This window comes from Mobula birostris, chromosome 6 (assembly GCF_030028105.1).
Source record: "Mobula birostris isolate sMobBir1 chromosome 6, sMobBir1.hap1, whole genome shotgun sequence".
Lineage (NCBI taxonomy): Eukaryota > Metazoa > Chordata > Chondrichthyes > Myliobatiformes > Myliobatidae > Mobula > Mobula birostris.
The window spans coordinates 155,103,648-155,130,968 of record NC_092375.1 but is presented as its reverse complement, the minus strand read 5'-3'; the positions used below and the strand labels follow the sequence as shown (position 1 = coordinate 155,130,968).

The window sequence follows — 27,321 nt, the reverse complement described above, 5'->3', positions numbered from 1 at the left end:
CGAGGAAGTGCTTGGCAGGAGGCAGGAGACGAGGCGAGGCAAGGCTTGGCAGGAGACTTGAGGCGAGTCGAGGCGAGGCTTGGCAGGAGACTTGAGGCGAGGCGAGATGAGGCTTGGCAAGAGACTCGAGGCGAGGCAAGACGAGGCTTGGCAAGAGACGAGGCGAGGCGAGGCGAGGCTTGGCAAGAGATTTGAGGCGAGGCGATGCGAGGCTTGGCAGGAGGCGAGGCGAGGCTTGGCAAGAGATTTGAGGCGAGGCGATGCGAGGCTTGGCAGGAGGCGAGGCGAGGCTTGGCAGGAGACTTGAGGCGAGGTGAGGCTTGGCAGGAGACTTGATGCGAGGCTAGACGAGGCTTGGCAGGAGACTTGAGGCGAGGCGATGCGAGGCTTGGCAGGAGACGAGGCGAGGCGAGGCGAGGCTTGGCAGGAGGCTTAAGGCAAGGTGAGGTGAGGATTGGCTGGAGACTTGAGGCAAGGCGATGCGAGGCTTGGCAAGAGACTTGAGGCAAGGCGATGCGAGGCTTGGAAGGAGACGAGGCGAGGCGAGGCGAGGTGAGGCTTGGCAGGAGACTTGAGGCAGGGCTTGGCAGGAGGCAGGAGACTTGAGGCGAGGCAGTGCTTGGCAGGAAGCAGGAGATGAGGCGAGGCGAGGCTTGGCAGGAGACTTGAGGCGAGGGGAGGCTTGGCAGGAGACAAGACGAGGCGAGGCGAGGCTTGGCAGGAGACTTGAGGCGAGGCGAGGCTTGGCAAGAGATTTGAGGCGAGGCGATGCGAGGCTTGGCAGGAGGCGAGGCGAGGCTTGGCAGGAGACTTGAGGCGAGGTGAGGCTTGGCAGGAGACTTGATGTGAGGCGAGGCGAGGCTTGGCAGGAGACTTGAGGCGAGGCGATGCGAGGCTTGGCAGGAGACGAGGCGAGGCGAGGCTTGGCAGGAGACTTGAGGCAAGGCGATGCGAGGCTTGGCAGGCGACGAGGCGAGGCGAGGCGAGGCTTGGCAGGAGGCTTAAGGCGAGGCGAGGCTTGGCAGAAGACTTGAAGCGAGGCGAGGCGAGGCGAGGCGACGCTTGGCAGGAGACTTGAGGCAGGGCTTGGCAGGAGGCAGGAGACTTGAGGCGAGGCAGTGCTTGGCAGGAGGCAGGAGACGAGGCGAGGCGAGGCTTGGCAGGAGACTTGAGGCGAGGGGAGGCTTGGCAGGAGACAAGACGAGGCGAGGCGAGGCTTGGCAGGAGACTTGAGGCGAGGCGAGGCTTGGCAGGAGACTTGAGGCGAGGCGAGATGAGGCTTGGCAAGAGACTCGAGGCGAGGCAAGACGAGGCTTGGCAAGAGACGAGGCGAGGCGAGGCGAGGCTTGGCAAGAGATTTGAGGCGAGGCGATGCGAGGCTTGGCAGGAGGCGAGGCGAGGCTTGGCAGGAGACTTGAGGCGAGGTGAGGCTTGGCAGGAGACTTGATGTGAGGCGAGGCGAGGCTTGGCAGGAGACTTGAGGCGAGGCGATGCGAGGCTTGGCAGGAGACGAGGCGAGGCGAGGCTTGGCAGGAGACTTGAGGCAAGGCGATGCGAGGCTTGGCAGGCGACGAGGCGAGGCGAGGCGAGGCTTGGCAGGAGGCTTAAGGCGAGGCGAGGCTTGGCAGAAGACTTGAAGCGAGGCGAGGCGAGGCGAGGCGACGCTTGGCAGGAGACTTGAGGCAGGGCTTGGCAGGAGGCAGGAGACTTGAGGCGAGGCAGTGCTTGGCAGGAGGCAGGAGACAAGGCGAGGCGAGGCTTGGCAGGAGACTTGAGGCGAGGCGAGGCTTGGCAGGAGACTTGAGACGAGGCGAGGCGAGGCTTGGCAGGAGACTTGAGGCGAGGCGAGGCTTGGTAGGAGACTTGAGGCGAGGCGAGGCTTGGCAGGAGACGAGGCGAGGCGAGGCTTGGCAGGAGACTTGAGGCGAGGCGAGGCTTGGCAGGAGACTTGAGGCGAGGCGAGGCGAGGCTTGGCAGGAGACTTGAGGCGAGGCGAGGCTTGGCAGGAGATGAGGCGAGGCGAGGCAAGGCTTGGCAGGAGACGAGGCGAGGCGAGGCTTGGCAGGAGACGAGGCGAGGAAGTGCTTGGCAGGAGGCAGGAGACGAGGCGAGGCAAGGCTTGGCAAGAGACTTGAGGTGAGGCAAGGCGAGGCTTGGCAGGAGACTTGAGGCAAGGCGATGCGAGGCTTGGCAGGAGACGAGGCGAGGCGAGGCTTGGCAGGAGACTTGAGGCGAGGCGAGGCTTGGCAGGAGACTTGAGACGAGGCGAGGCGAGGCTTGGCAGGAGACTTGAGGCGAGGCGAGGCTTGGTAGGAGACTTGAGGCGAGGCGAGGCTTGGCAGGAGACGAGGCGAGGCGAGGCTTGGCAGGAGACTTGAGGCGAGGCGAGGCTTGGCAGGAGACTTGAGGCGAGGCGAGGCGAGGCTTGGCAGGAGACTTGAGGCGAGGCGAGGCTTGGCAGGAGATGAGGCGAGGCGAGGCAAGGCTTGGCAGGAGACGAGGCGAGGCGAGGCTTGGCAGGAGACGAGGCGAGGAAGTGCTTGGCAGGAGGCAGGAGACGAGGCGAGGCAAGGCTTGGCAAGAGACTTGAGGTGAGGCAAGGCGAGGCTTGGCAGGAGACTTGAGGCAAGGCGATGCGAGGCTTGGCAGGAGACGAGGCGAGGCGAGGCTTGGCAGGAGGCTTAAGGCGAGGCGAGGCTTGGCAGGAGGCTTAAGGCGAGGCGAGGCGAGACGAGGCTTGGCAAGAGACTTGAGGCGAGGCGATGCGAGGCTTGGCAGGAGACGAGGCGAGGTGAGGCGAGGCGAGGCTTGGCAGGAGACTTGAGGCAGGGCTTGGCAGGAGGCAGGAGACTTGAGGCGAGGCAGGGCTTGGCAGGAGGCAGGAGACTTGAGGCGAGGCTGTGTTTGGCAGGAGGCAGGAGACGAGGCGAGGCTTGGCAGGAGACTTGAGGCGAGGTGAGGCTTGGTAGGAGACTTGAGGCGAGATGAGGCAAGGCGAGGGGAGGCTTGGCAGGATACTTGAGGCGAGGCTTGGCAGGAGGCAGGAGACGAGGCAAGGCAAAGTATGGCAGGAGGCTGGAGGCTTGAGGCGAGGCGAGGCTTGGCCTGAGGCAGGAGACTTGAGACGAGGCGAGGTGAGGTTTGGTAGGAGACGAGGCGACGCTTGGCAGAACACAGGAGGCAGGAGACTTGAGGTGAGGCGAGGCGAGGTTTGGCAGGAGACTTCAGGCGAGGCGAGGCCAGGCCAGGCTTGGCAGGAGACTTGAGGCGAGGCGAGGCTTGGCAGGAGACTTGAGGCGAGGCGAGACGAGGCTTGGCAAGAGACTCGAGGCGAGGCAAGACGAGTCTTGGCAAGAGACTCGAGGCGAGGCAAGACGAGGCTTGGCAAGAGACGAGGCAAGGCGAGGCGACGCTTGGCAAGAGACTTGAGGCGAGGCGATGCGCGGCTTGGCACAAGACGAGGCGAGGCGAGGCTTGTCAGGAGACTTGAGGCGAGGTGAGGCTTGGCAGGAGACTTGATGCGAGGCTAGACGAGGCTTGGCAGGAGACTTGAGGCGAGGCGATGCGAGGCTTGGCAGGAGACGAGGCGAGGCGAGGCGAGGCTTGGCAGGAGGCTTAAGGCAAGGTGAGGCGAGGCTTGGCTAGAGACTTGAGGCAAGGCGATGCGAGGCTTGGCAAGAGACTTGAGGCAAGGCGATGCGAGGCTTGGAAGGAGACGAGGCGAGGCGAGGCGAGGTGAGGCTTGGCAGGAGACTTGAGGCAGGGCTTGGCAGGAGGCAGGAGACTTGAGGCGAGGCAGTGCTTGGCAGGAGGCAGGAGACGAGGCGAGGCGAGGCTTGGCAGGAGACTTGAGGCGAGGGGAGGCCTGGCAGGAGACAAGATGAGGCGAGGCGAGGCTTGGCAGGAGACTTGAGGCGAGGCAAGGCTTGGCAGGAGACTTGAGGCGAGGCGATGCGAAATTGGCAGGAGACGAGGCGAGGCGAGGCTTGGCAGGAGACTTGAGGCAAGGCGATGCGAGGCTTGGCAGGCGACGAGGCGAGGCGAGGCGAGGCGTGGCTTGGCAGGAGGCTTAAGGCGAGGCGAGGCTTGGCAGAAGACTTGAAGCGAGGCGAGGCGAAGCGAGGCGAGGCTTGGCAGGAGACTTGAGGCAGGGCTTGGCAGGAGACAGGAGACTTGAGGCGAGGCAGTGCTTGGCAGGAGGCAGGAGACGAGGCGAGGCGAGGCTTGGCAGGAGACTTGAGGCGAGGCGAGGCTTGGCAGGAGACTTGAGACGAGGCGAGGCGAGGCTTGGCAGGAGACTTGAGGCGAGGCGAGGCTTGGAAGGAGACTTGAGGCGAGGCGAGTCTTGGCAGGAGACGAGGCGAGGCGAGGCTTGGCAGGAGACTTGAGGCGAGGCGAGGCTTGGCAGGAGACTTGAGGCGAGGCGAGGCGAGGCTTGGCAGGAGACTTGAGGCGAGGCGAGGCGAGGCTTGGCAGGAGATGAGGCGAGGCGAGGCAAGGCTTGGCAGGAGACGAGGGGAGACGAGGCGAGGAAGTGCTTGGCAGGAGGCAGGAGACGAGGCGAGGCAAGGCTTGGCAGGAGACTTGAGGCGAGGCGAGGCTTGGCAGGAGACTTGAGACGTGGCGAGGCGAGGCTTGGCAGGAGACTTGAGGGGAGGCGAGGCTTGGAAGGAGACTTGAGGCGAGGCGAGTCTTGGCAGGAGACGAGACGAGGCGAGGCTTGGCAGGAGACTTGAGGCGAGGCGAGGCGAGGCTTGGCAGGAGACTTGAGGCGAAGCGAGGCGAGGCTTGGCAGGAGATGAGGCGAGGCGAGGCAAGGCTTGGCAGGAGACGAGGGGAGACGAGGCGAGTAAGTGCTTGGCAGGAGGCAGGAGACGAGGCGAGGCAAGGCTTGGCAGGAGACTTGAGGCGAGGCGAGGCTTGGCAGGAGGCTTGAGACGAGGCGAGGCGAGGCTTGGCAGGAGACTTGAGGCGAGGCGAGGCTTGGAAGGAGACTTGAGGCGAGGCGAGGCGAGGCTTGGCAGGAGACTTGAGGCGAGGCGAGGCGAGGCTTGGCAGGAGATGAGGCGAGGCGAGGCAAGGCTTGGCAGGAGACGAGGGGAGACGAGGCGAGGAAGTGCTTGGCAGGAGGCAGGAGACGAGGCGAGGCAAGGCTTGGCAAGAGACTTGAGGTGAGGCAAGGCGAGGCTTGGCAGGAGACTTGAGGCAAGGCGATGCGAGGCTTGGCAGGAGACGAGGCGAGGCGAGGCTTGGCAGGAGGCTTAAGGCGAGGCGAGGCTTGGCAGGAGGCTTAAGGCGAGGCGAGGCGAGACGAGGCTTGGCAAGAGACTTGAGGCGAGGCGATGCGAGGCTTGGCAGGAGACGAGGCGAGGTGAGGCAAGGCGAGGCTTGGCAGGAGACTTGAGGCAGGGCTTGACAGGAGGCAGGAGACTTGAGGCGAGGCAGGGCTTGGCAGGAGGCAGGAGACTTGAGGCGAGGCTGTGTTTGGCAGGAGGCAGGAGACGAGGCGAGGCTTGGCAGGAGACTTGAGGCGAGGCAGGGCTTGGCAGGAGGCAGGAGACTTGAGGCGAGGCTGTGTTTGGCAGGAGGCAGGAGACGAGGCGAGGCTTGGCAGGAGACTTGAGGCGAGGCGAGGCTTGGCAGGAGACTTGAGGCGAGACGAGGCAAGGCGAGGGGAGGCTTGGCAGGAGACTTGAGGCGAGGCGAGGCTTGGCAGGAGGCAGGAGACGAGGCGAGGCAAAGTATGGCAGGAGGCTGGAGGCTTGAGGCGAGGCGGGGCTTGGCCTGAGGCAGGAGACTTGAGGCGAGGCGAGGTGAGGTTTGGTAGGAGACGAGGCGACGCTTGGCAGAACACAGGAGGCAGGAGACTTGAGGTGAGGCGAGGCGAGGTTTGGCAGGAGACTTCAGGCGAGGCGAGGCCAGGCCAGGCTTGGCAGGAGACTTGAGGCGAGGCGAGGCTTGGCAGGAGACTTGAGTTGAGGCAGTGCTTGGCAGGAGGCAGGAGACGAGGTGAGGCGAGGCAAGGCTTGGCAGGAGACTTGAGGCAGGACTTGGCAGGAGGCAGGAGGCTTGAGGCGAGGCGAGGCTTGGTAGGAGACTTGAGGTGAGGCGAGGCAAGGCTTGGCAGGAGACGAGGCGAGGCGAGGCTTGGCAGGAGACTTGAGACGAGGCGAGGCTTGGCAGGAGACGAGGCGAGGCGAGGCTTGGCAGGAGACGAGGCGAGGCGAGGCATGGCAGGAGGCAGGAGACTTGAGGCGAGTCTCGGCAGGAGACTTGAGGTGAGGCGAGGCTTGGCAGGAGGAAGGAGGCGAGGCGAGGCTTGGCAGGAGGCAACAGTCGAGACGAGGCTTGGCAGGAGGCAGGTGACTTGAGGCGAAGCGAGGTGAGGCCTGGTAGGAGACGAGGCGAGGCGAGGCGAGGCTTGGCAGGAGACTTGAGGCGAGGCGAGGCGAGGCTTGGCAGGAGGCGAGGCGAGGCGAGGCGAGGCTTGGCAGGAGGCTTGATGCGAGGTGAGGCTTGGCAGGAGACTTGAGGCGAGGCGATGCGAGGCTTGACAGGAGACGAGGCGAGGCGAGGCGAGGCTTGGCAGGAGGCTTGAGGCGAGGCTTGGCAAGAGGCTTGAGGCGAGGCGAGGTGAGGCGAGGCAGGAGGCTTGAGGTGAGGTGAGACTTGGCAGGAGACTAGAGGTGAGGCGAGCCGAGCCGAGGCTTGGCAGGAGGCAGGAGACTTGAGGTGAGGCTTGGCAGGAGGCAGGAGGCAGGAGGCGAGGCGAGGCTTGGCAGGAGACCTGAGGCGAGGCGAGGCTTGGCAGGAGACGAGACGAGGCGAGGCAAGGCTTGGCAGGAGACTTGAGGCGAGGCGAGGCTTGGCAGGAGACTTGAGACGTGGCGAGGCGAGGCTTGGCAGGAGACTTGAGGGGAGGCGAGGCTTGGAAGGAGACTTGAGGCGAGGCGAGTCTTGGCAGGAGACGAGACGAGGCGAGGCTTGGCAGGAGACTTGAGGCGAGGCGAGGCGAGGCTTGGCAGGAGACTTGAGGCGAAGCGAGGCGAGGCTTGGCAGGAGATGAGGCGAGGCGAGGCAAGGCTTGGCAGGAGACGAGGGGAGACGAGGCGAGTAAGTGCTTGGCAGGAGGCAGGAGACGAGGCGAGGCAAGGCTTGGCAGGAGACTTGAGGCGAGGCGAGGCTTGGCAGGAGGCTTGAGACGAGGCGAGGCGAGGCTTGGCAGGAGACTTGAGGCGAGGCGAGGCTTGGAAGGAGACTTGAGGCGAGGCGAGGCGAGGCTTGGCAGGAGACTTGAGGCGAGGCGAGGCGAGGCTTGGCAGGAGATGAGGCGAGGCGAGGCAAGGCTTGGCAGGAGACGAGGGGAGACGAGGCGAGGAAGTGCTTGGCAGGAGGCAGGAGACGAGGCGAGGCAAGGCTTGGCAAGAGACTTGAGGTGAGGCAAGGCGAGGCTTGGCAGGAGACTTGAGGCAAGGCGATGCGAGGCTTGGCAGGAGACGAGGCGAGGCGAGGCTTGGCAGGAGACGAGGCGAGGCGAGGCTTGGCAGGAGGCTTAAGGCGAGGCGAGGCTTGGCAGGAGGCTTAAGGCGAGGCGAGGCGAGACGAGGCTTGGCAAGAGACTTGAGGCGAGGCGATGCGAGGCTTGGCAGGAGACGAGGCGAGGTGAGGCAAGGCGAGGCTTGGCAGGAGACTTGAGGCAGGGCTTGACAGGAGGCAGGAGACTTGAGGCGAGGCAGGGCTTGGCAGGAGGCAGGAGACTTGAGGCGAGGCTGTGTTTGGCAGGAGGCAGGAGACGAGGCGAGGCTTGGCAGGAGACTTGAGGCGAGGCAGGGCTTGGCAGGAGGCAGGAGACTTGAGGCGAGGCTGTGTTTGGCAGGAGGCAGGAGACGAGGCGAGGCTTGGCAGGAGACTTGAGGCGAGGCGAGGCTTGGCAGGAGACTTGAGGCGAGACGAGGCAAGGCGAGGGGAGGCTTGGCAGGAGACTTGAGGCGAGGCGAGGCTTGGCAGGAGGCAGGAGACGAGGCGAGGCAAAGTATGGCAGGAGGCTGGAGGCTTGAGGCGAGGCGGGGCTTGGCCTGAGGCAGGAGACTTGAGGCGAGGCGAGGTGAGGTTTGGTAGGAGACGAGGCGACGCTTGGCAGAACACAGGAGGCAGGAGACTTGAGGTGAGGCGAGGCGAGGTTTGGCAGGAGACTTCAGGCGAGGCGAGGCCAGGCCAGGCTTGGCAGGAGACTTGAGGCGAGGCGAGGCTTGGCAGGAGACTTGAGTTGAGGCAGTGCTTGGCAGGAGGCAGGAGACGAGGTGAGGCGAGGCAAGGCTTGGCAGGAGACTTGAGGCAGGACTTGGCAGGAGGCAGGAGGCTTGAGGCGAGGCGAGGCTTGGTAGGAGACTTGAGGTGAGGCGAGGCAAGGCTTGGCAGGAGACGAGGCGAGGCGAGGCTTGGCAGGAGACTTGAGACGAGGCGAGGCTTGGCAGGAGACGAGGCGAGGCGAGGCTTGGCAGGAGACGAGGCGAGGCGAGGCATGGCAGGAGGCAGGAGACTTGAGGCGAGTCTCGGCAGGAGACTTGAGGTGAGGCGAGGCTTGGCAGGAGGAAGGAGGCGAGGCGAGGCTTGGCAGGAGGCAACAGTCGAGACGAGGCTTGGCAGGAGGCAGGTGACTTGAGGCGAAGCGAGGTGAGGCCTGGTAGGAGACGAGGCGAGGCGAGGCGAGGCTTGGCAGGAGACTTGAGGCGAGGCGAGGCGAGGCTTGGCAGGAGGCGAGGCGAGGCGAGGCGAGGCTTGGCAGGAGGCTTGATGCGAGGTGAGGCTTGGCAGGAGACTTGAGGCGAGGCGATGCGAGGCTTGACAGGAGACGAGGCGAGGCGAGGCGAGGCTTGGCAGGAGGCTTGAGGCGAGGCTTGGCAAGAGGCTTGAGGCGAGGCGAGGTGAGGCGAGGCAGGAGGCTTGAGGTGAGGTGAGACTTGGCAGGAGACTAGAGGTGAGGCGAGCCGAGCCGAGGCTTGGCAGGAGGCAGGAGACTTGAGGTGAGGCTTGGCAGGAGGCAGGAGGCAGGAGGCGAGGCGAGGCTTGGCAGGAGACCTGAGGCGAGGCGAGGCTTGGCAGGAGACGAGGCGAGGCGAGGAGAGGCTTGGCAGGAGACTTGAGGTGAGGCGAGGAGAGGCTTGGCAGGAGACGAGGCGAGGCGAGGATTGGCAGGAGACGAGGCGAGTCAAGGCGAGGCTTGCCAGGAGAGTTGACGCGAGACGAGGCGAGGTAAGGCGAGGCGAGGCTTGGCAGGAGGCTTAAGGTGAGGCGAGGCTTGGCAGGAAACTTGAGGTGAGGCGAGGCGAGGCTTGGCAGGAGACTTGAGGCGAGGCTTGGCAGGAGGCTTGAGGCGAGGCTTGGCAGGAGACTTGAGGCGAGGCGAGGCAGGAGGCTTGAGGTGAGGCGAGGCGAGGCTTGGCAGGAGGTAGGGGACTTGAGGTGAGGCGAGGCTTGGCAGGAGGCAGGAGGCGAGGCGAGGCTTGGCAGGAGGCAGGAGACTTGAGGCGAAGCGAGGCGAGGCCTGGTAGGAGACTTGAGGCGAGGCGAGGCGAGGTTTGGCAGGAGACTTGAGGCGAGTCTTGGCAGGAGGCAGGAGACTTGAGGCGAGGCGAGGCTTGGCTGGAGACTTGAGGCGAGGCTTGGCAGGAGGCAGGAGACTTGAGGCGAGGCGAGGCGAGGCAGGAAGGTTGAGGCGAAGCGTGGCAGGAATGTTGAGGCGAGGCGTGGCAGGAGGCAGGAGACTTGAGGCGAGGCGAGGCAAGGCAGGAGGGTTGAGGCGAGGCATGGCAGGAATGTTGAGGCGAGGCGTGGCAGGAGGCAGGAGACTTGAGGCGAGGCGAGGCAGGAGGGTTGAGGCGAGGCATGGCAGGAATGTTGAGGCGAGGCGTGGCAGGAGGCGGGAGGGTTGAGGCCAGGCTTGGCAGAGGCAGGAGACTTGAGGCCAGGCTTGGCAGGCTCCTCCTGGGCAGGGCGCGGTTCACCACCCGACAGAAGCAAGGAACAGGAAGGGACAGAACCAACCCCAGGTAACGGCAAGACGGCCTGGCTTACCTGGGCGGAGGCAAGGGACAGGAAGGGAGCTAGGTACAGGGTGGCTCCAGGACAAGACTGCAGGCGAGACGAGACGAGGCGAGAGTTACCAGCAAGACACGGCAAGGCTTCTGGCAAAGCAAAGCGAGACGAGAACTTCAGGCAAGGTGAGAGTTACCGGCAAGACAAGGCAGGGCTTCCGGCGAGGAAACAGAAGGCAGAGCAGGGGATATAAGGAGTAAGGACAAGAACAATCCAGCAGCCATGCCTGGGTCTCTGAAGGTATTTATGCAGCCAGCCCCAGTGAGCATCGGCTGCCTCAATTAGCTCAACAAGACAGAAACAGGGTAGATTGGAAAACCTGGAGCAAGAGTCAATGGACTTGACCATGAACCAGAATACGGCCTTCACGGACCGGACCATGACACTAATAGGTGGTTGCTTTGCAGAACATCCACTTTTCAGTCTGCAAATGTGAACTATCTCACTAATTCAGTTGCCTACCATGATAACTCAAGTTAAAGTTTATTGTCATCTGACTGTACATATCTACAACCAAACAAAACAATGTTCCTCCAGACCACGGATCACCCACAATGCATATATCACTTAGAACACACAAAAATAAATATTACCATAAATAAGTTAATAAAATATAATTCAAAATGCATATGTAGTGCACAGATCAGGTAAATAGTAAACAGCTTGTTGTCCTGGTGAGAGACCTTGGTGGTGGCAAGGTATTCATTAGTCTCACAGCCTGAGGGAAGATGTGCATGTAGCACACGGACCCTCTCGGTTTCCTTCTTTTCACAAACAAACTTCTTTCCCCCAACTAACCATTGCCCGCACATAAATAATAGTTGTTGTGATACTTTTCCTGAACAGATGAAAGATCAATCAGAAATTTTAATCCTGTTTCTCTCTTCCTAATATTGCTTGAGCTGCTAAGTGTTTTCAGCATTTACCGTTTCACTCCAGGACCATAATTTGGCCTATTATATGTACACTAGCATAAGAAATATTACGCAGGCTAATCCAACTTTCCAGTTCTTGATCCACAGACATATAGGTTATGGTGCATGCCTCTGTCATCCTTTCCGTCAAAGAGTTACAAACCCCCATAGAAACCCCTTGGTGAAAGAAAGTTCTCTTCATTCCATCTTTAATCCTCTCACAATTGTTCCAGTGGTGCCTCCTATATGTGTGATTATTTCAATAATAAATTTCAATATTTTTAAGTTTTTTGACCAGTTATTCAGAACTTTTCATAATCCACCGAATGGATCTGCCTGTTAGGATTTTGTATGAAGCCCAAATGATGGTCAGGGAGGTTTGATTGTTACCAAATAAATCATGTTAATTCAAGTATTTCAAGTAAGTTTGTCATTCATTAAAGAAAGAAGGTGAGATGCAAATACTGGGAGGCAAATTAGTCTTTGTTGAATATTGTAACTTGGCTCAATGCTTTTCCAATCCTTTCCATAGCCTCACTGAATCCCAGTTAGGAATAGGAAAAATGGAATAGTGGACGATGCTTGATGGGTTGAATGGCCTAATGTCGTGGCCCAGTAGCATAGTGATTAGCACAATGCTTTAAAGGCAACCCAGGTTCAATTCCCGCCGCTGTCTGTAAGGAGTTTGTACTTTCTCCCCATGACTGCGTGGGTTTCCTTTGGGTGCTCCAGTTTCCTCCCACAGACCAGACATACTGGTTGGAAGGGTAATTGACCATTGTAAATTGTCCAGAGATTGGTCTAGGATTAACTCGGGGGAATTGGTGGACGGCGTAACTCGAAGAGCTGGAAGAGTTTGTTCCACGCGGTACCTCAATAAATATATATATAAATAAATTATGCTCCTATACCTTATGGTTTTATGGAACACCTGCCGATTTGCCCAACATGTTGCCATCACCCATGTTCGAGAGCAAAACAAGAATGAAACTAGAACTTACTATAATAAATTTTGTTTTTTATTAGTAGGTAATAAAGAAATTCAATTAATATTTTCAAAGTTTCATTCTAATGTCAGCATCATCTATTCATTATGAAAAGATTAAACAAAGATATCTTACCAAGTGCCTGAATTCCACAGAGAGACTCCCATTGACTGATTCTTCCATATTCATTACTTTGGTATTCGTGCCTAATATATTAAATTTGCGGTATCTGTAAAGAGAGTGCATCATTTCAATACATTCTGTCAATCTTAACTTATTTTGTGAGATAAGAAGGATTTCTAATTTTATTTTGCATACCCTCTTGCTGTTGAACTCTCTCTGAAAAAGAAAGGAAGTGAATGAGAATGATTTCAAGGAAATAATTAAAATATGATTTATTTGATTGTAAACTTGTCTTACTTGTCAATTGTAGCTTTCACTTTTAGCTGGTAGTTTAACTCAGGTAGTTTCACTAAAAACCTAAAAAGAGAAAAAGGAAAACCTACATTTATTTAGTGCCATGTCCCATGTACTTTATGTAAATGATTTAATAGGAAGTATCAGTTAAGTTATGGACAACTAGTTCCCACAGATAGCAATATGATAATGTCCAGATATGTTTTTCTTTTGATTAAAGGATAATATTAGTTAGTATATTCTTAGTGTTAACTATGTTTTTTCAGGAATACTCTTCTACACTTTTTTCAAAATAGCGTAAGTGGATATGTACTTTTATTTATGTAGACAGACTCAGTAGTTACACTTAGCTGTTAGATCAAAATGCTTGCAAAACGGAGACAGCAGAGATTCTGTAGATGCTGGAAATATTCAGCAACACACAAGATATTGGAGGAACTCAACAGGTCAGGTAGTATTTATGGAGTGATTGATAGTATTGTTATGCTGAGTTCTTACAGTGTTTTGGATGTGTTGCTTGTAAAACTGAGTCCAGACTTCAAAAACTAATACTCTTTTCTGAGCTCTATCCTGGAAAGAGGTGGACAGAGGAAAAGATTTCAAGGATGTTTCCACATTAGTCTCATGAGGCAGATCATAACCCATAGAACTGCAGTGAAAAAAGTCATCCACAATTCCAATGGACAACTTAAGAAGCATATGATTTGCTCAGTGTTATATTCCAATGGACAATTTAAGAAGCATATGATCTGCTTGGTTTTATACTGGCGTGTCAGTCCACAATTCTGCATTCAAATATTTGCAGTAGAACTCCAATCAGAAGGCAACTTTGGCAAGTGTTTTAATTTCATATTGATATCACATCATCTCCTGCAATGGTTTTCATAAATTTGAAGCACTTTCATCCTAAGCTGGTGCAGCATGTCAATAAGGCCGCCCCAGTCTATGCTTTATATCTCTACCTTTTTTGCTCCCTTTGCAACATAAAGTAGTGTGTCAATCTTACCGATACAGGACCAACCCAATCGATATTTTCAGAAAACCTGTCTTTACACATCAGAGACAGCTTATACATAGAAACTGACTCAGTCATTTCCCATTCTTGCTCTGTAACACCAGCTCAAATTGATCAGAAGGTCTAAAAGATGTCACAGTATTCCAAAGAGTACAGTGATAGAGGAAGGCTCAGATTTGGGTGCCACAGTAGTGTGTAGCAATTAGTGTGATGCTATTACAGCTCAGGCCATAGAGATTTCCAATATCATCTGTAAGGAGTCTGTATGTTTTCCCTGTGGAACGGGTGGGCTTTCCCCTGGGTGCTCCCGTTACGTCTCACAGCCCAAAGATGTACCGGGTGGGTTAACTGGTCATCGTAAATTGTTCCATGGTTAGATTAGGGTTAAATTGGGGTTGTCGGAGGTTGCTGGGGTGGTGCGGCTCAAAGGGATGGAAGGGCCTATGCCATGCTGTATCACAAAACAAACAAACAAACAAATAAATAAATAAATTTAATCAGTCTCAGTAGGACTGGCACAAGGTTAAAGATCATTATAGATTGCCAGACAAAATAAATGTTTTAGGATGAATTGTTTCCAGCCAGGACTCTGGAGATAAGTACACACAGAACCTAAGCTGCCCCAGGGGTAGCAGTGGGTGGTTGGCAGGTCTAGGTTTTCACACAGAGTGGCATGCCAACCACTAGCGGGTACAAATTAAGTGCCCCTCCAAGTCCCAAACTCTGAATGGGATGACATTAGAAGTTAGTCGTGGGCCAAATCCAGGCCTTAGTGCAGATATCATAAATTCATCTTTGGTCCAATGGTATTAGGTACCCAATGTGCTTGCCTCCTGATGTGTGCCTGCCATTAGAAGTGAACAAAAGATGACCAATACTGTGTTGATATCATACTGGCAATCATCCCGTGCACTTACTTAAAGAGAAACTTCAACTCAGCATTATTCCATTTGTCATAAAGAAGCTCACCTTATTTTGACAGTAAATTGTACTCCTGTTTTTAGGACCATCGCTCTCTGTGGATGAGTTGGCATACAAGGCTGTCTCTCCACCACAAAAGAACTAAGGATAATGGAAAAAAAGAAAGCTTTATCATCTTTCTCAAGAATATCAACATCGGTTGAAAGCAACTTAAGACCTGTGTCTCGTTAATCTATTAACATTAAATATCAGGCTTTGAAATATTATTATCAAGTGTACAACTCTATTTCACTTCCCCATTATTAAACAGGATGATTTAACAGTTCGTGGGTTGACATCAATAAAGATGCTACCAATGTGGTTGATTTAGTGATCGGAAGAATCAGGCCTGTACTTGAACACTATCCCGGAGAATGTAACGTATTTCTATTTTGGACAAGGATGAAAATGGATGCAATTGTGGTGCTTTTCACTACTCGATAGCTTGCCTATGTTTATAGCTTGGATTATGGATGAAGAATTTTGTACAAATCCATCTGGTTAAAAAGGTAGAAGTCACTACCTTCAGAAGAAATGAGAAAAGCATTTGTTTTAAATAAAAGTAATTTATACCAACAAATTAATTAGTCATTGCACTTTTGAGCACAGTGATGTGGTTGTATCTCTAACTTTTCCCATGATATTTTGAATCACTTTTAGTTGGGTTATGTGCAGTTAGTTGAGTATAAAGTGACCAAAGTAATTTGTACTTCTTTATTGTCATTTTATTATGAAATTATGAAATTTCTATTGTTGACTATGTGCACTGTTAATGTTGCTTTGGTCCAATCTACTCAGTCACAAGTCTGTAATGTGAGAGTAGATATCATGGAATGCATCATCTGTGTGGATTCACTGAACAAATATAAAAGAGACAGAAGCTAATTTAGTCAGTTGCTTGTCCTGTTCTGAGGAATGGGAAAAGCTGTCCAGTGAAATATTACTGGGCCTGCATTTGTAATATGTGCAATTACAGAATCAGAATCAGGTTTATTATCAGGGACTTATCTGACATGAAACTTGTTGCTTTGTAGCATTAGTACAATGCAAAGACATAAAATTACTATGAATTACAAATAAATAAGTTGGGCAAAAAAAAAAAGAATGATGTGGTGTTGGACCTTTCAGAAATCTGATGAAGGAGAGGAAAAAGCTGCTCCTGAATCATTCAGTGCTGGTCCTCAGGCTCCTGTGACTCTGCCCTGACGGCAGTAACAAGAAGAGTGCATATCCCTGGTGTGAGGGTCCTTAATGCTGAATGCCATCTTCTTGAGGCATCACCTCTTGAAGATGTCCTTGATGGTGTGGAGGGTTGTTCCTGTGATGGAACTGGCTAGGTCTACAACCCTCTGCAATCTCCTATGATCCTGTGAATTCGAGCCTCCACACCAGGCTGTGATGCAACCAGTCAGAACACTCCCCATTGTACATCTAAAGAAATTCGCAAGAGTCTTCAGTGACATAGCAAATCTCCTCAAACTCCTAATGAAGTTGAACCACTAGTGTGCCTTCTTCATGACTGCATCAATGTTCATACAGATTACATACACAGTCGTGATTTTAATGAAGTAAAGAAAATAAAGGAAATCTAATAGGTTAGAAAATTATTTTCATCTTTCACATGATGTTCAGATAATTCCAAGGTGCTATGCATCAATAAAGTTACTTCATTATGCAGTCACTGTTGTAACATAGAAAGCATTGAAATCCCATTCACAAATTTGCCAATGGCACCACAGTCATGGCAGAGTCTTGGACAATGACGAGGCAGATTAAGTCAGCTGCTTGAATGGTGCTGTAACAATAGCCGTGCACTCATTGTCAGCAAGGCTGAGGAAGTGACTGTGGACTTCAGGAGGGGAATTCAGATGAACACATACCTGTCCTGTCCCTGCTGGAGGGTCTCTAGTGGAAAGGTTGAACAGCTTCAGCTTCCTAGGTGTCAACGTCTCAAAGGATCTATCCTGTACCCCGCACATGGATGCAATGATGAAGGTGCATCAGAATCTCTACTTTCTTAGAAGTATAAGGAGGTTTTGTATGGCATGGAAGAATATGACAAGGTTTTACAAATGTACACTGGAAAGCATTCTGACAGGTTGCATCACAGTCATATGGAAATTACCACACACAAGAATGCAAGAGGCTACAAAGAGTGGTGAACTCAGCCAGTTCCAACACAGGTCCAGCTCTCCCCATTATCAGGAATATTTAAAAGAGGCAACATCACAGAAAGGTGGCATCCATCACAAAGGACCTGCACCATGCAGGCTGTGCCGTCTGCTCTATATTGGTGTCAGGTAGGAGGTACAAGAGCCTGAAGGTCTACATTCAACAACAGCATCTTCCCCACTGCCATCATATCTGTCAACTGACATGAAAAACCTTAACACCATCTTGGACTATATTTTCTTCTCCATTCTTAATCTTGCACTAGTGTTGCTAAGTTGACTTTGTTGTTTACTTTGCTGACATGTACATATATTTGATGTTCATTCAAGTTTATGTGAAATTATGTTTGTCCTTGTCTTGTAATGTACTGTGCCTGCTGCTGCCAAAAGCTAACTTTCATGGCATTTACAACCTGTGTATGCGTGCCCATGGTACCAATAAACTTGAATTTAACAACCTTTCAAATGTTAATCCCCTCAAAAGAAACATGATCCTATCAACTATTTTGGAAATGTTAATGTTTGGTCAAAATACTGAGAATCCCTTGTTCCTCTCTGAAAGAGTGTCATAGGATTATTCAAATTCAACTGAATTCTGAATGACAGTGTCTTCAAACATGCAACACTCCTTGTCAAGTCTTGACAATCATTGAACTGATCCAGTGTGGCCAACTGAACTACACAGGACATAGTCCTCAATATCCACAGATTTTGTTTATTTTTTCAAATCTATAGAGAAGCAACTAAGGAAAGCTAACACTGAGGCTTTTTCCCCTTGTGTATGAAGTCTGTGACATCCAAGAGTGAGGCCAAGATCATTCAAACATGTAAGGTTATCATGATCCCTCTGCATTCCAGGATGAACCAAAGTAATAGGCCCATTTGGAAGCTGTGAGGAGGCTTTGATTCAAAGGCTCATCTCACCAGTTCAGGAAACTAAGATTTCCTGCCTGATTTGTGATAGGAAAAGCTCCAGCCTAGGCTGAGTCACAGTCCAGTAACTTTCCTGCAGCTGTATCTATCAGAAAAAAAGAACATGGAAAGTGGACGCCGGAACTGAAACTTCTGAATAACACGAAAAAAAGTTGCTTTTTTGTTTCAATAATTTTTCGTACCTTTTGATGAAACTGTAAATTAAGATGTTCACTCTTTCCTCCAAATGAGGTCTTTGCAGAGGCATTGGATCTCCATCATAGGTCACTTTCTGCAGCAGCTCCTCTAGCTTTTTTAGCTGTCTTCTGACCTGAAATAAGCTCTCTGCAAACAATGTAAACCTAATTCAAAAGAATTTACAGCATTCATCCCAATAACCAAGCAAAGCACAAAACATTTCAAGTAACTCTGGTACTTGGTACTTTACCAATTCTGCAGCTGATCAAGGCACGTATTGTGTGGACCTCCTATGCAGGCAATTTGCTGCCGTCGTTTCCAATCTGTTAGCTCTTCAAACAGTTGTCTGTTCATTAGGAAATCCATTTGGTTTAACAGCTCTGTAATCTTATGGAGCACCTCCTGCACCACACAAAGATATAGCCATGAACATGAGAAAGTCTGCCGTTGCTGGAAATCCAAAGTAACACACAAATTGCTGGAGGAACTCAGCAGGTCAGGCAGCATCTATGGAAATGAATAAGCAGTTGACGTTTCGGGCTGAGACCTTTCTTCAGGACTGGAAAAGAAAGAGGAAGATGCCGGAATGAAAAGGTGGGGGGAAGAGGAAGGAGGATAGCTAGAAGGTGATAGGTGAAGTCAGGTGGGCAGCAAAGATAAAGGGCTGGCGAGGAAGGAATCTGATAGGATGGGAGAGTGGAACGCAGGAGAATGGGAAGGAGGTGAGCCGGGGGAGGTGATAAGCAGGTGAGAAGAAATTAGAGGCCAGAGTGGGGGATTAGTAGAAGAGGGAAGAGGGAGAGAATTTTTTATATCAGAGGAAAAATCGATATTCACGTCATCAGGTTGGAGGCTATTCAGAAGGAATATAAGGTGTTGCTTCTCCACCCTGAACATTGCCTCATCTTAGCAGAAGAGAAGGCCAAGGATGGATTTGTTGGGACAGGAATGGGAATTGGAATTAAAATGTTTTGCCACTAGGAAGTTCTACTTTTGGAGGTGGAGTGGAGGTGCTCAATGAAGCCCCCCCCCCCCAGTTTACTATGGTCTCACCAATGCAGAGGAGGCTGCATTTAGAGCACTGGACACAATAGATGACACCAGCAGATGCGCATGTGATGTGTTACCTCACCTGGAAGGATTGTTTGGGAGAGGGAGGGGGTGAGTGGGCAGGTGTAACACTTTGGGTGCTTGCAGGGTTAAGTGCCTGGAGGGAGATTAGTGGGGGAGGGATGAATGGACAAGGGAGTCGCAGAGGGAGCAATCTCTGTGGGAAGTGGAGTGAGGTGGGGAGATAATGACATGTTTGGTGGTAGGATTGCTTTGGAGATGGTGAAAATTGTGGAGGGTGATGTGTTGGATACGGAGGCTCACGGGGTGGTAGGTAAGAACAAGAGGAATTCTATCACTGTTATTGCAGTGGGAAGATGGGGTGACCTGGATGTTTGGGAAATGGAGGAAATGCGGGTGAGGTCAGCATCAACAGTGGAGGAAGGGAAACCCTATTCATTGAAGGAGGAGGACATCTCTGATGACCTGGAAAGGAAAACTGCATCCTGGCGACAGAAGTGATAGAGACGAGGGAACTGAGAAAAGGAAGATTTGGCCATGAGAAGGATCATAAAATCCATCTTGGAATCTTGAACTAGCCTACTTTCTGTTTTAGTTAAAATTCTCAGAACTATTTCAGTTATGAAACCCTAAACTGTAAACATTTTCCATAAATAAGCTTGATATATTTATAAAGAAAATGTGCTCTTCATCAGTGCTCCCAGTGAACTTTCCAACTATATTGTTGCTGAACTTCATTGAACTTTTCGCCCTAAATTAAAAAGCACCGTTGAAGAAGTTAGACATTCAAAACTGAAGGCCTTATTTTGCTGCCTTCTTCAGCCACACTGCTATCAATCACAGCTTCGATATTATTTTGTAAAATGCTACAATTCAAACATTGTCCACACCTTCACTTAAGTTTTCACGGCTGTTAAGTAGATCAGGTTGCCTGTACTAATAAATGTGTGTTCTGAGCAGAATACCCTGCCTGGTTTAACAATTACCTCAAGGACAATCGATTGCTCATGGCAGAATATGTAGGCTACCCATCACACGTTCTCAGCCTCTTCTGAAGGGTAGGAAATGATGCAACAACAAGCTAATGAACATAGATTAAACTCCTTGTTTGTTTGTAGCTCATCTGTTGATTTGAACTCAAAATCTACAGCCTGGTAGAAAGGAAATTCAAATTAAAACCAATTCAGACTGAAGCAGCAAATTTTTCTGAGGATTATAGTAAAACCATTTGCCCTCTTAGAATAAAACCTGGACACTTTGTCTTGGTGTACTGATCCTTCCAGATTACTTAAGGTTGGCCTGCATAAATATTTTGAATATGATGTCCCTGTTTGTAAGGAGAGATGAATGGGGATTTGGGAAAACCCTATCCATGTAGAAAAAGGCAAGGTAATGCTTTTATTGAGCTAATGGTACTTCACCTTTCGTTTATGATCCAGCTGATTGAGCATGCCTTGTAACCGAAAAACCTCTTCCTTCATGTGAACGCTGTTTCTATCACTGTGTTCTGAGAAAATTTCAAAAGAAACAAAGTCAACCTCTCATAAAACTAAATGGAAGACATTGGTATCAATTAAGTATCCAATACAGTAAGTGTATACCCATAATTTCCAGTCAGTGTGTGCCAATAATTGGACTAATTTGGCAGACACACAGAACAAATTTAAGGGAATGGATGCTCGTTGGAGTGGCAATTCCCATTAGTTGATTGGTGATGACTTCAGAGAACCAGCAGGCCTCATATAAAGTGGGTGAATCTGATTCTGATGACTGCTGAAAACCTCCAGTTGAGGAGACACTGATGACTTTGCTTTCTTCATTTGGTTCCAAATGGTGATCTTGCTAAAGTGGTGATGCTCAAACAGTTGGCAAAGCCACAAAGTTCATGCATAAAAATAATAATGCCCAAAATCTCCCACACTGCTGCAGAAGAGCTATTGAGATAAATCTCTGTGCCTGGATGCACTCCCAGTTGTACCACGATGAAGAAGATTATACTGAGCTGTGTGCACAAGATTGTTTTTGCCTTCTGCTGACACCCACTGCAATGGATGGTGCATTGGCCATTGGCAAAACACTCACATACGTTAGGCTGTTCTGTTCTTTGCTTGTGAAATCCTAGCTACTAAAAGAATGGGAATAATATTAATGATTCACTTGCCAGAAATTAGAAACATAGAAACATAGAAAACCTACAGCACATACAGGCCCTTTGGCCCACAAAGTTGTGCCGAACATGTCCCTACCTTAGAAATTACTAGGGTTACCCATAGCCCTCTATTTTTCTAAGCTCCATGTACCTATCCAAAAGTCTCTTAAAAGACCTTATTGTATCCACCTCCACCACCATCACCGGCAGCCCATTCCACGCACTCACCATTCCCTGCGTAAAAAACTTACCCCTGACATCTCCTCTATACCTGCTCCCAAGCACCTTAAACCTGTGCCCTCTTGTGCAGCCATTTCAGCCCTGGGAAAAAGCCTTTGACTATCTACACGATCAATGCCTCTCATCATCTTATAAACCTCTATCAGGTCATTTCTCATCCTCCGTTGCTCCAAGGAGAAAAGGCCGAATTCACTCAACCTGTTTTCATAAGGTATGTTCCCCAATCCAGGCAACATCCTTGTAAATCTCCTCAGCACCCTTTCCATGGTTTCCACATCCTTCCTGTAGTGAGGCGACCAGAACTGAGCACAGTACTCCAAGTGGGGTCTGACCAGGGTCCTATATAGCTGCAACATTACCTCTCGGCTCCTAAATTCTATTCCACGATTGATGAAGGACAATTGAAAGATACAGATTGAGCTTCAATTTCATACTCTTCCCTGTTATGTTTTAAACTAATTTTATGGATTCTTGTTCTTGTTTCAAGCCATCACAATCTTTGCCAACTCCATCCAACATATTCCTTTAAATTTCACATTGTCATACATTGGCTGAATGGTCTACTCTTGCCATTGTGTTACTGCAGCTATATGATTTTGAAACTTCAGCATAAATTATTGTATAATTTCTCAAATTCACATTGAGAATATATGTATATGCACATACATACCTGTATGCATATTTTATATATATGATTATCTAGAATATATCTTTAATTGTAAAATACTGTCGACCTGAAACATGCTCCTCTCTCCAGGGATGCTGCCTGACCCACTGAGCATTTTCCATTTTAAGACCATAAGACTATTAACAAACAGCAGCAGGAGCCCCTTGAGCCTTCTCTGCCACTCAGTAAGATCATGACTGACTTAAGTCTCCTCTACTTTCCTACTCTAACCCCACAAACTTTGATTACCTTAGTGGTTTAAAATATACTCAGATTTGATGATTTAAGCTTCATAGTCTTTTGGGGCAAGGAAAAACTCAACATCCCTTTGAGAGAAAAAATGTTTCCCTTCCTCAGTCTGAAAAGGACACCCCTTATTCTAAGACCTTCTTCTGGGTCTGGGCTCTCCCCTGAAGGGAAGCATTCTCCCTTTTACCCTCTCAAGCCCCCCAAACAAGAACTTTGTATACTTCAATTATAAAGACAACCCCTTCAAATTTGGGACTACCTCAGTGAATTTTCCCTGAATTGCATCGAGTGAAAATATATCGTTTCTTAAATAAAAAGGCCAGAACTGTACACATTACTCTAGACTTGACACATCGGTGGCATGTATAGTGTAGTAAGGTTTGCCTTACTACAGAAGCTTTATACTCTAAACCTTTGAATAAAATATGAGCATTCCATGAGGCTTCCCATTTACCTGCTGCACCTATATGCTAGCTTTCTGTACTTCATGTATGACGACTCCCTAATCCCTTGGTTATGCAGCTTTCAGCAGACTTTCTCTATTTAAATAATAATCTGTTCTTCCTTCCAAAGTGAGCTACATCTCATTTTCACATTATACTCCATTTTGCCAGCTTTTTCAGTTCATTCAACCTATCAATATCAAATCTTTCCATAAATTTTTATGTCACAGCGAATTTGATGACTAGATTTGGCTCCTGTCTCCAAGTCACTAATACCTAGTGTAAACACTGCAGTCCCAGCTCTCTTTCCTGCAGCATTCCACACTACAAACTGCCAATCTGAAAATTACCCCCCCCATCTCTCCTGACAGCTTCATGTTAGTTAGCTAATCCTGCTAACACTAAGAGTTAATCCTCCAACATCAAGAGTCCTTGTCTTGTGATTTAACCTGTAGCGTGGCACTCTGTTAAAATTCAAAACATTACTGATACCCAACTATCCACTTTGGTTGATACTTCCTCAGGTGTGACCTCCCCCTTCATGAACCAGGTTGACTCTACTTGATCTGGTTATGACTTTCCAAAAATAATAACTGATTCCAAAAATAAATGTTAGGCCAACCAGCTTGAAGCTGCCTACTTTGTACAGTAACTCCAACCCTTCTTAAATAAGGGTATCACCTTGGCAATCATTTCATCCCACTCCAGAATCTAAAGATTTTCGGAAGATTACATCCAATGTATTCTCTATCCCTGTGGACTTTTCTTTTAGGATCCTAGGATGTAGACTCTCAGGTACCTTTATCCCCATTCATTTGCCTGATACCAAGTCTCCAGTGGAAGTACCACAATTCATGGTACTTAATTCCATCACTGCACATTTTAATATCAATGGGATTAATAGAATATTCATAGTATATTCTACCAGAAAGACTGAATATGTGTTTTATTTCTAATTATATCGAACCACAGTTTGGGTAAGTCTTATTGACAGCGTCTTTGCTAAAGCGCAAAAGCAGCACTCTCCTAGCCCATTCCTAAATAAAGATATAAAACTTTATCATAAAATGGTGTCATTTGAAATACAGCATACAGTTTTGGTAGCCCTACTTTTGGAGGATGCCATTAAACTGGAAAGGTGCAAAAGAAAACAACTTAGAAAGGTGTTACCAGGACTGGAGGGGGATGAATTCTAAGGAGAAGCTGGATAAGTTAGATTTTTTTTCTCCTCTCAAGTGTAGGAGGCTGAGGGATAACCTTACAGAGGTTTGTAAAATTATGAGGGGAATAGGTAAGTTCAAAAGCCACAATCTTTTCCCCAGTGTAGTTAAGTCTAAAACAAGAAGCCATAGGTTTAAAGTGAGAGGGGAAAGATATAAAAGGAACCTGAGAGGCATTTTTTTCCTCACTGGGGGTGCTGTATATACAGAATGAGCTACCAGAGGAAGAGATAGAGGCTGGGACAATTATAATGGTTAAAAAACATTTGAACAGGCACATGGACTTAAGGGCCAAATGAAAGCAAATGGGACTAACTCTGTTAGGCAGCTTGGTCAGTGTGGATGAATTGAGACAAAGAGCTTGTTTTAAATGGTGTACAAGTCTATGACTATAATTAAATGCCAATCAAATTAAATTGCAATTATCATAGACATTGGAATTTCACTGCGCTGCTATTCATTTTAAAAATTACCTTGTGTTTGTAGTGTCTTATATCTGAAATCAAACTCATCCTGCAGGTCCTCAAGGTATTTTACGTCTTGTTCCACAAACTGTTTATGAGGGGGAAAAAACAAAATAAACTATGGTTATTCAGATCTATGGCATTATTATATACTGTATATGTTTCAAGTTATTCTCATGCAGTAGCCTGTCCTTCCACCAAGATACTGATGCTGCCCTATAAACAGTTAAAATGTTCAATGGAGTGATGTTTGGCTTCCATCTGATGCCTCTGCCTAATGGTTGGAGCAAAATCTAAAACTTAGACAAACAATCAGAAACATGAGCGGTTTTCCAGATAGTCCATTACATGCGATCTGTGTGATACTCCTGGACTAGATTGCTTGTTCACCTAATTAAAGTGAATATTTTATTTGTAAGCCAAATGTCTGGTAACTTTTATGGAACTACCAGCAGTTAATTTAAGGAAATATGATCACTTAAAGATATTTAACTATACAAATAAAAGGAATGATTACTAAATCTTGTGGATAAAAATAATGTTACCATATATTCACTAGTTTGATAAAATAACCAGAAGAAAATGTGGCATAGGTAGGTCCAGTGTTACTTGAATGACTTCAGAAATTATCAACATCTACCTGTGTATTGGTCTTTATAGCAGTCATTCGATGTTCTAGACTTCTTTGTCTTTCAGAAATCATTGAGCTCTGCAGTAACTTTTCTTCATGTTCCTTAAGTACATACAGTAGGACAGATTAAACAATGGATATTGCTTCAAAATGAAACGTCACTCCAAACACAATAATAAGCTACTCCGTAAACAACCCCTCAAATCACACATGCACGCTATAAGCTCTTGTTACTCTGGGTGTTGTTATATAAATATCAAGATAAATAACTTGGAAAATGTGCAGCTCGGGTGACTGATAGTTGGGTTGTGTTGTTCTCTGATCTTGGCAATCCATTTGCAAATGTTTCACATGTGAACAGCACACTGGTGATGTCTCCTTGTATGGTGACAAAACATTTGCAGAGATTGGAGACCGTATCAAGATAACTTGTACAAATGCCCCAATTCCCAAACTCAGAGAGAGAAACTTCTCTTTTAATTCAGAGGCAAAAACGTTAAGTCCTGCTAACTCCCTTTAACAATTCCAGGTAACAATATTTATATTGAGGGGTTGGGTTTACGGCCAGTGAGTGGTCTGCTATCCTGATGCTGATGCTGATGCTGATACTGATACTGCAGCTATAACACAGGACCCCGACACATGTTCCACCTGAAATCAGCACAGAAATGTCCAACTTCTAAAACTGAAATATTTCACAGCTGAAACACGCAAAGTTGATCACACAGCTGATGTGTGCTATAGCTCCCACTACAATTGCCAAGCATGTTAATGATGATGAAGCACAATGTAGCTGAGCATGCAAGTGATACTCCGATGAAGTGATAGCTGACATATTGTAATTTATTCATTGGATATGGAACAAAACAGCTGATGTTATTAACCATCCTGAAACTTAAGTTTAGGAACACCAATTTGTGTACCTAGAACACAAGCGAATACATCAATGAGGGGTTAATTGCAAATCACTCTCAGGGGGAGAACAAACGGTAAATCAAATTTACATTCAACTGTATTCAACTGAATTATGAATCAGATTTTCAGTCATTCTTAACAGATAAGAAATATCATGAGATGTTATCAGATGTTCAAATCCAGCAGTAAATTTGTGTTTGTAGTAATAGTGTAGTTTCGGTAAATAAAATGGCAGGGGCATTTTACGTTTAAGAGAAACTGTAATAACTCCTTTTTTGTCAACCAAGCACAGAACCTAGAGTGTGGTAAAAAAAACTTCACATCATTATATCATCACATCAGACCAGCCTCTTAAAGTGAACTCAATGTCGGTGGTTGTGAATTATGAAAATGTTTCAACCCCTTACATTGCCCTACAATAGATTGTCATAGTTTTTACAAGAGTACTTTAGTTGGCTTGAAGCATCTTCTTCACAAAGCTTGAAATTCATTTAAAAATTCTTAACCTTATATGAAATAAATCTTCTATTTTACCTCATATGTGTCCTATCACTAATAAAAATGGGAAGTAAAACTGTAAATGTACGCTTCCTAGGATGCACAAGGTCCAAGGAAAGAAAATGCATACCTGTTCAGGTGTGTTGACTGTTGTGAGGATCTTCCGTTCTTCCCTGAGGCAGTTTGCTATAACTGATGCCATATGTAAAGGATTTCCAAGATATTGTACCTATAGGGTAAAGGAAGTGTTTTGTAGTGTTAAACTTTTCAAACTAATCTCTAATGTACTGAGAAAGAGGTTTTTCATTAATTTATCCGTATCCTTGTTTTCGGAGTAGGGGACCAGGAAGTTGAGAAAACTATTTCTCTGAAGTTTTATTTCAGTTTATGTTATTTACCACCAAGTTGTACAAGCTGAGCCACAGGCCTTCATTACTCCTCAGCCGAATCCAACATCTCATAGTGATAGCAAAAACAAGAACTTGATTCTTGTTTAGAACTTTCAAGAATGCTCCCTCTCTGGAAATCACCTGAAGCTGAAATCCACCTAATACTGTAAATATACAGCAGCCATGACAAAAGTCAGAGTGAGTGCATCTGTGAAAGTCTCCATGTCTAGGAAAGCAAATGCATAATGTTCTTACAACCAAGAAAAAATGCCAAGGTAAGTTCAACAAAATGAATCAATAAATGGAAAAAAATGCCATGCCTGTACTGTGTATTTAGGTAATAGTAATAATATAGAATCAGAGTTACAGTGCCACTGTATATAGACCAGAAGCAGGCCATTGGGCAAAGCTCATTCAGGCCACCAAAGTGCCTTCCTGAGCTGTTTCTACTTCCAACATTTGACCCATATCCTTCCAAAGCTCTCCTGTCCATGAACCTGTCCAAATGTCTTTTAAACACTGTAATTGTACCCGCCCCTACTGCTTCCAACATTTGGCCCATATCCTTCTATGTTCTAAAAGCTCTCCTGTCCATGAACCTGTCCAAATGTCTTTTAAACACTGTAATTGTACCCGCCCCTACTACTTCCTCTGGCAGCACCTTACATGCATCTATCACTCTCTGTATGAAAAACTTCCCCATTTAAGGTTATCTCC

General features: G+C 49.0%; 1 protein-coding gene across 3 annotated transcripts in view; it reads right to left on the bottom strand.

The window, feature by feature from the left end:
* The window catches only part of LOC140199486 (signal transducer and activator of transcription 4-like), a 239,951-nt gene that overhangs the window by 160,782 nt on the left and 51,848 nt on the right, over positions 1-27,321 (bottom strand). For all 3 annotated transcript variants that reach the window (XM_072261657.1, XM_072261656.1, XM_072261658.1), the window contains 10 exons: positions 26,346-26,444; positions 24,812-24,904; positions 24,181-24,259; positions 20,161-20,246; positions 17,919-18,070; positions 17,674-17,832; positions 14,397-14,489; positions 12,416-12,475; positions 12,314-12,334; positions 12,131-12,224 (listed from right to left, as the gene is read on the bottom strand). In XM_072261657.1, coding sequence (XP_072117758.1) covers positions 12,131-12,224; positions 12,314-12,334; positions 12,416-12,475; positions 14,397-14,489; positions 17,674-17,832; positions 17,919-18,070; positions 20,161-20,246; positions 24,181-24,259; positions 24,812-24,904; positions 26,346-26,444 — 936 coding nt within the window. The remainder of the gene's footprint in view (positions 1-12,130; positions 12,225-12,313; positions 12,335-12,415; positions 12,476-14,396; positions 14,490-17,673; positions 17,833-17,918; positions 18,071-20,160; positions 20,247-24,180; positions 24,260-24,811; positions 24,905-26,345; positions 26,445-27,321) is intronic.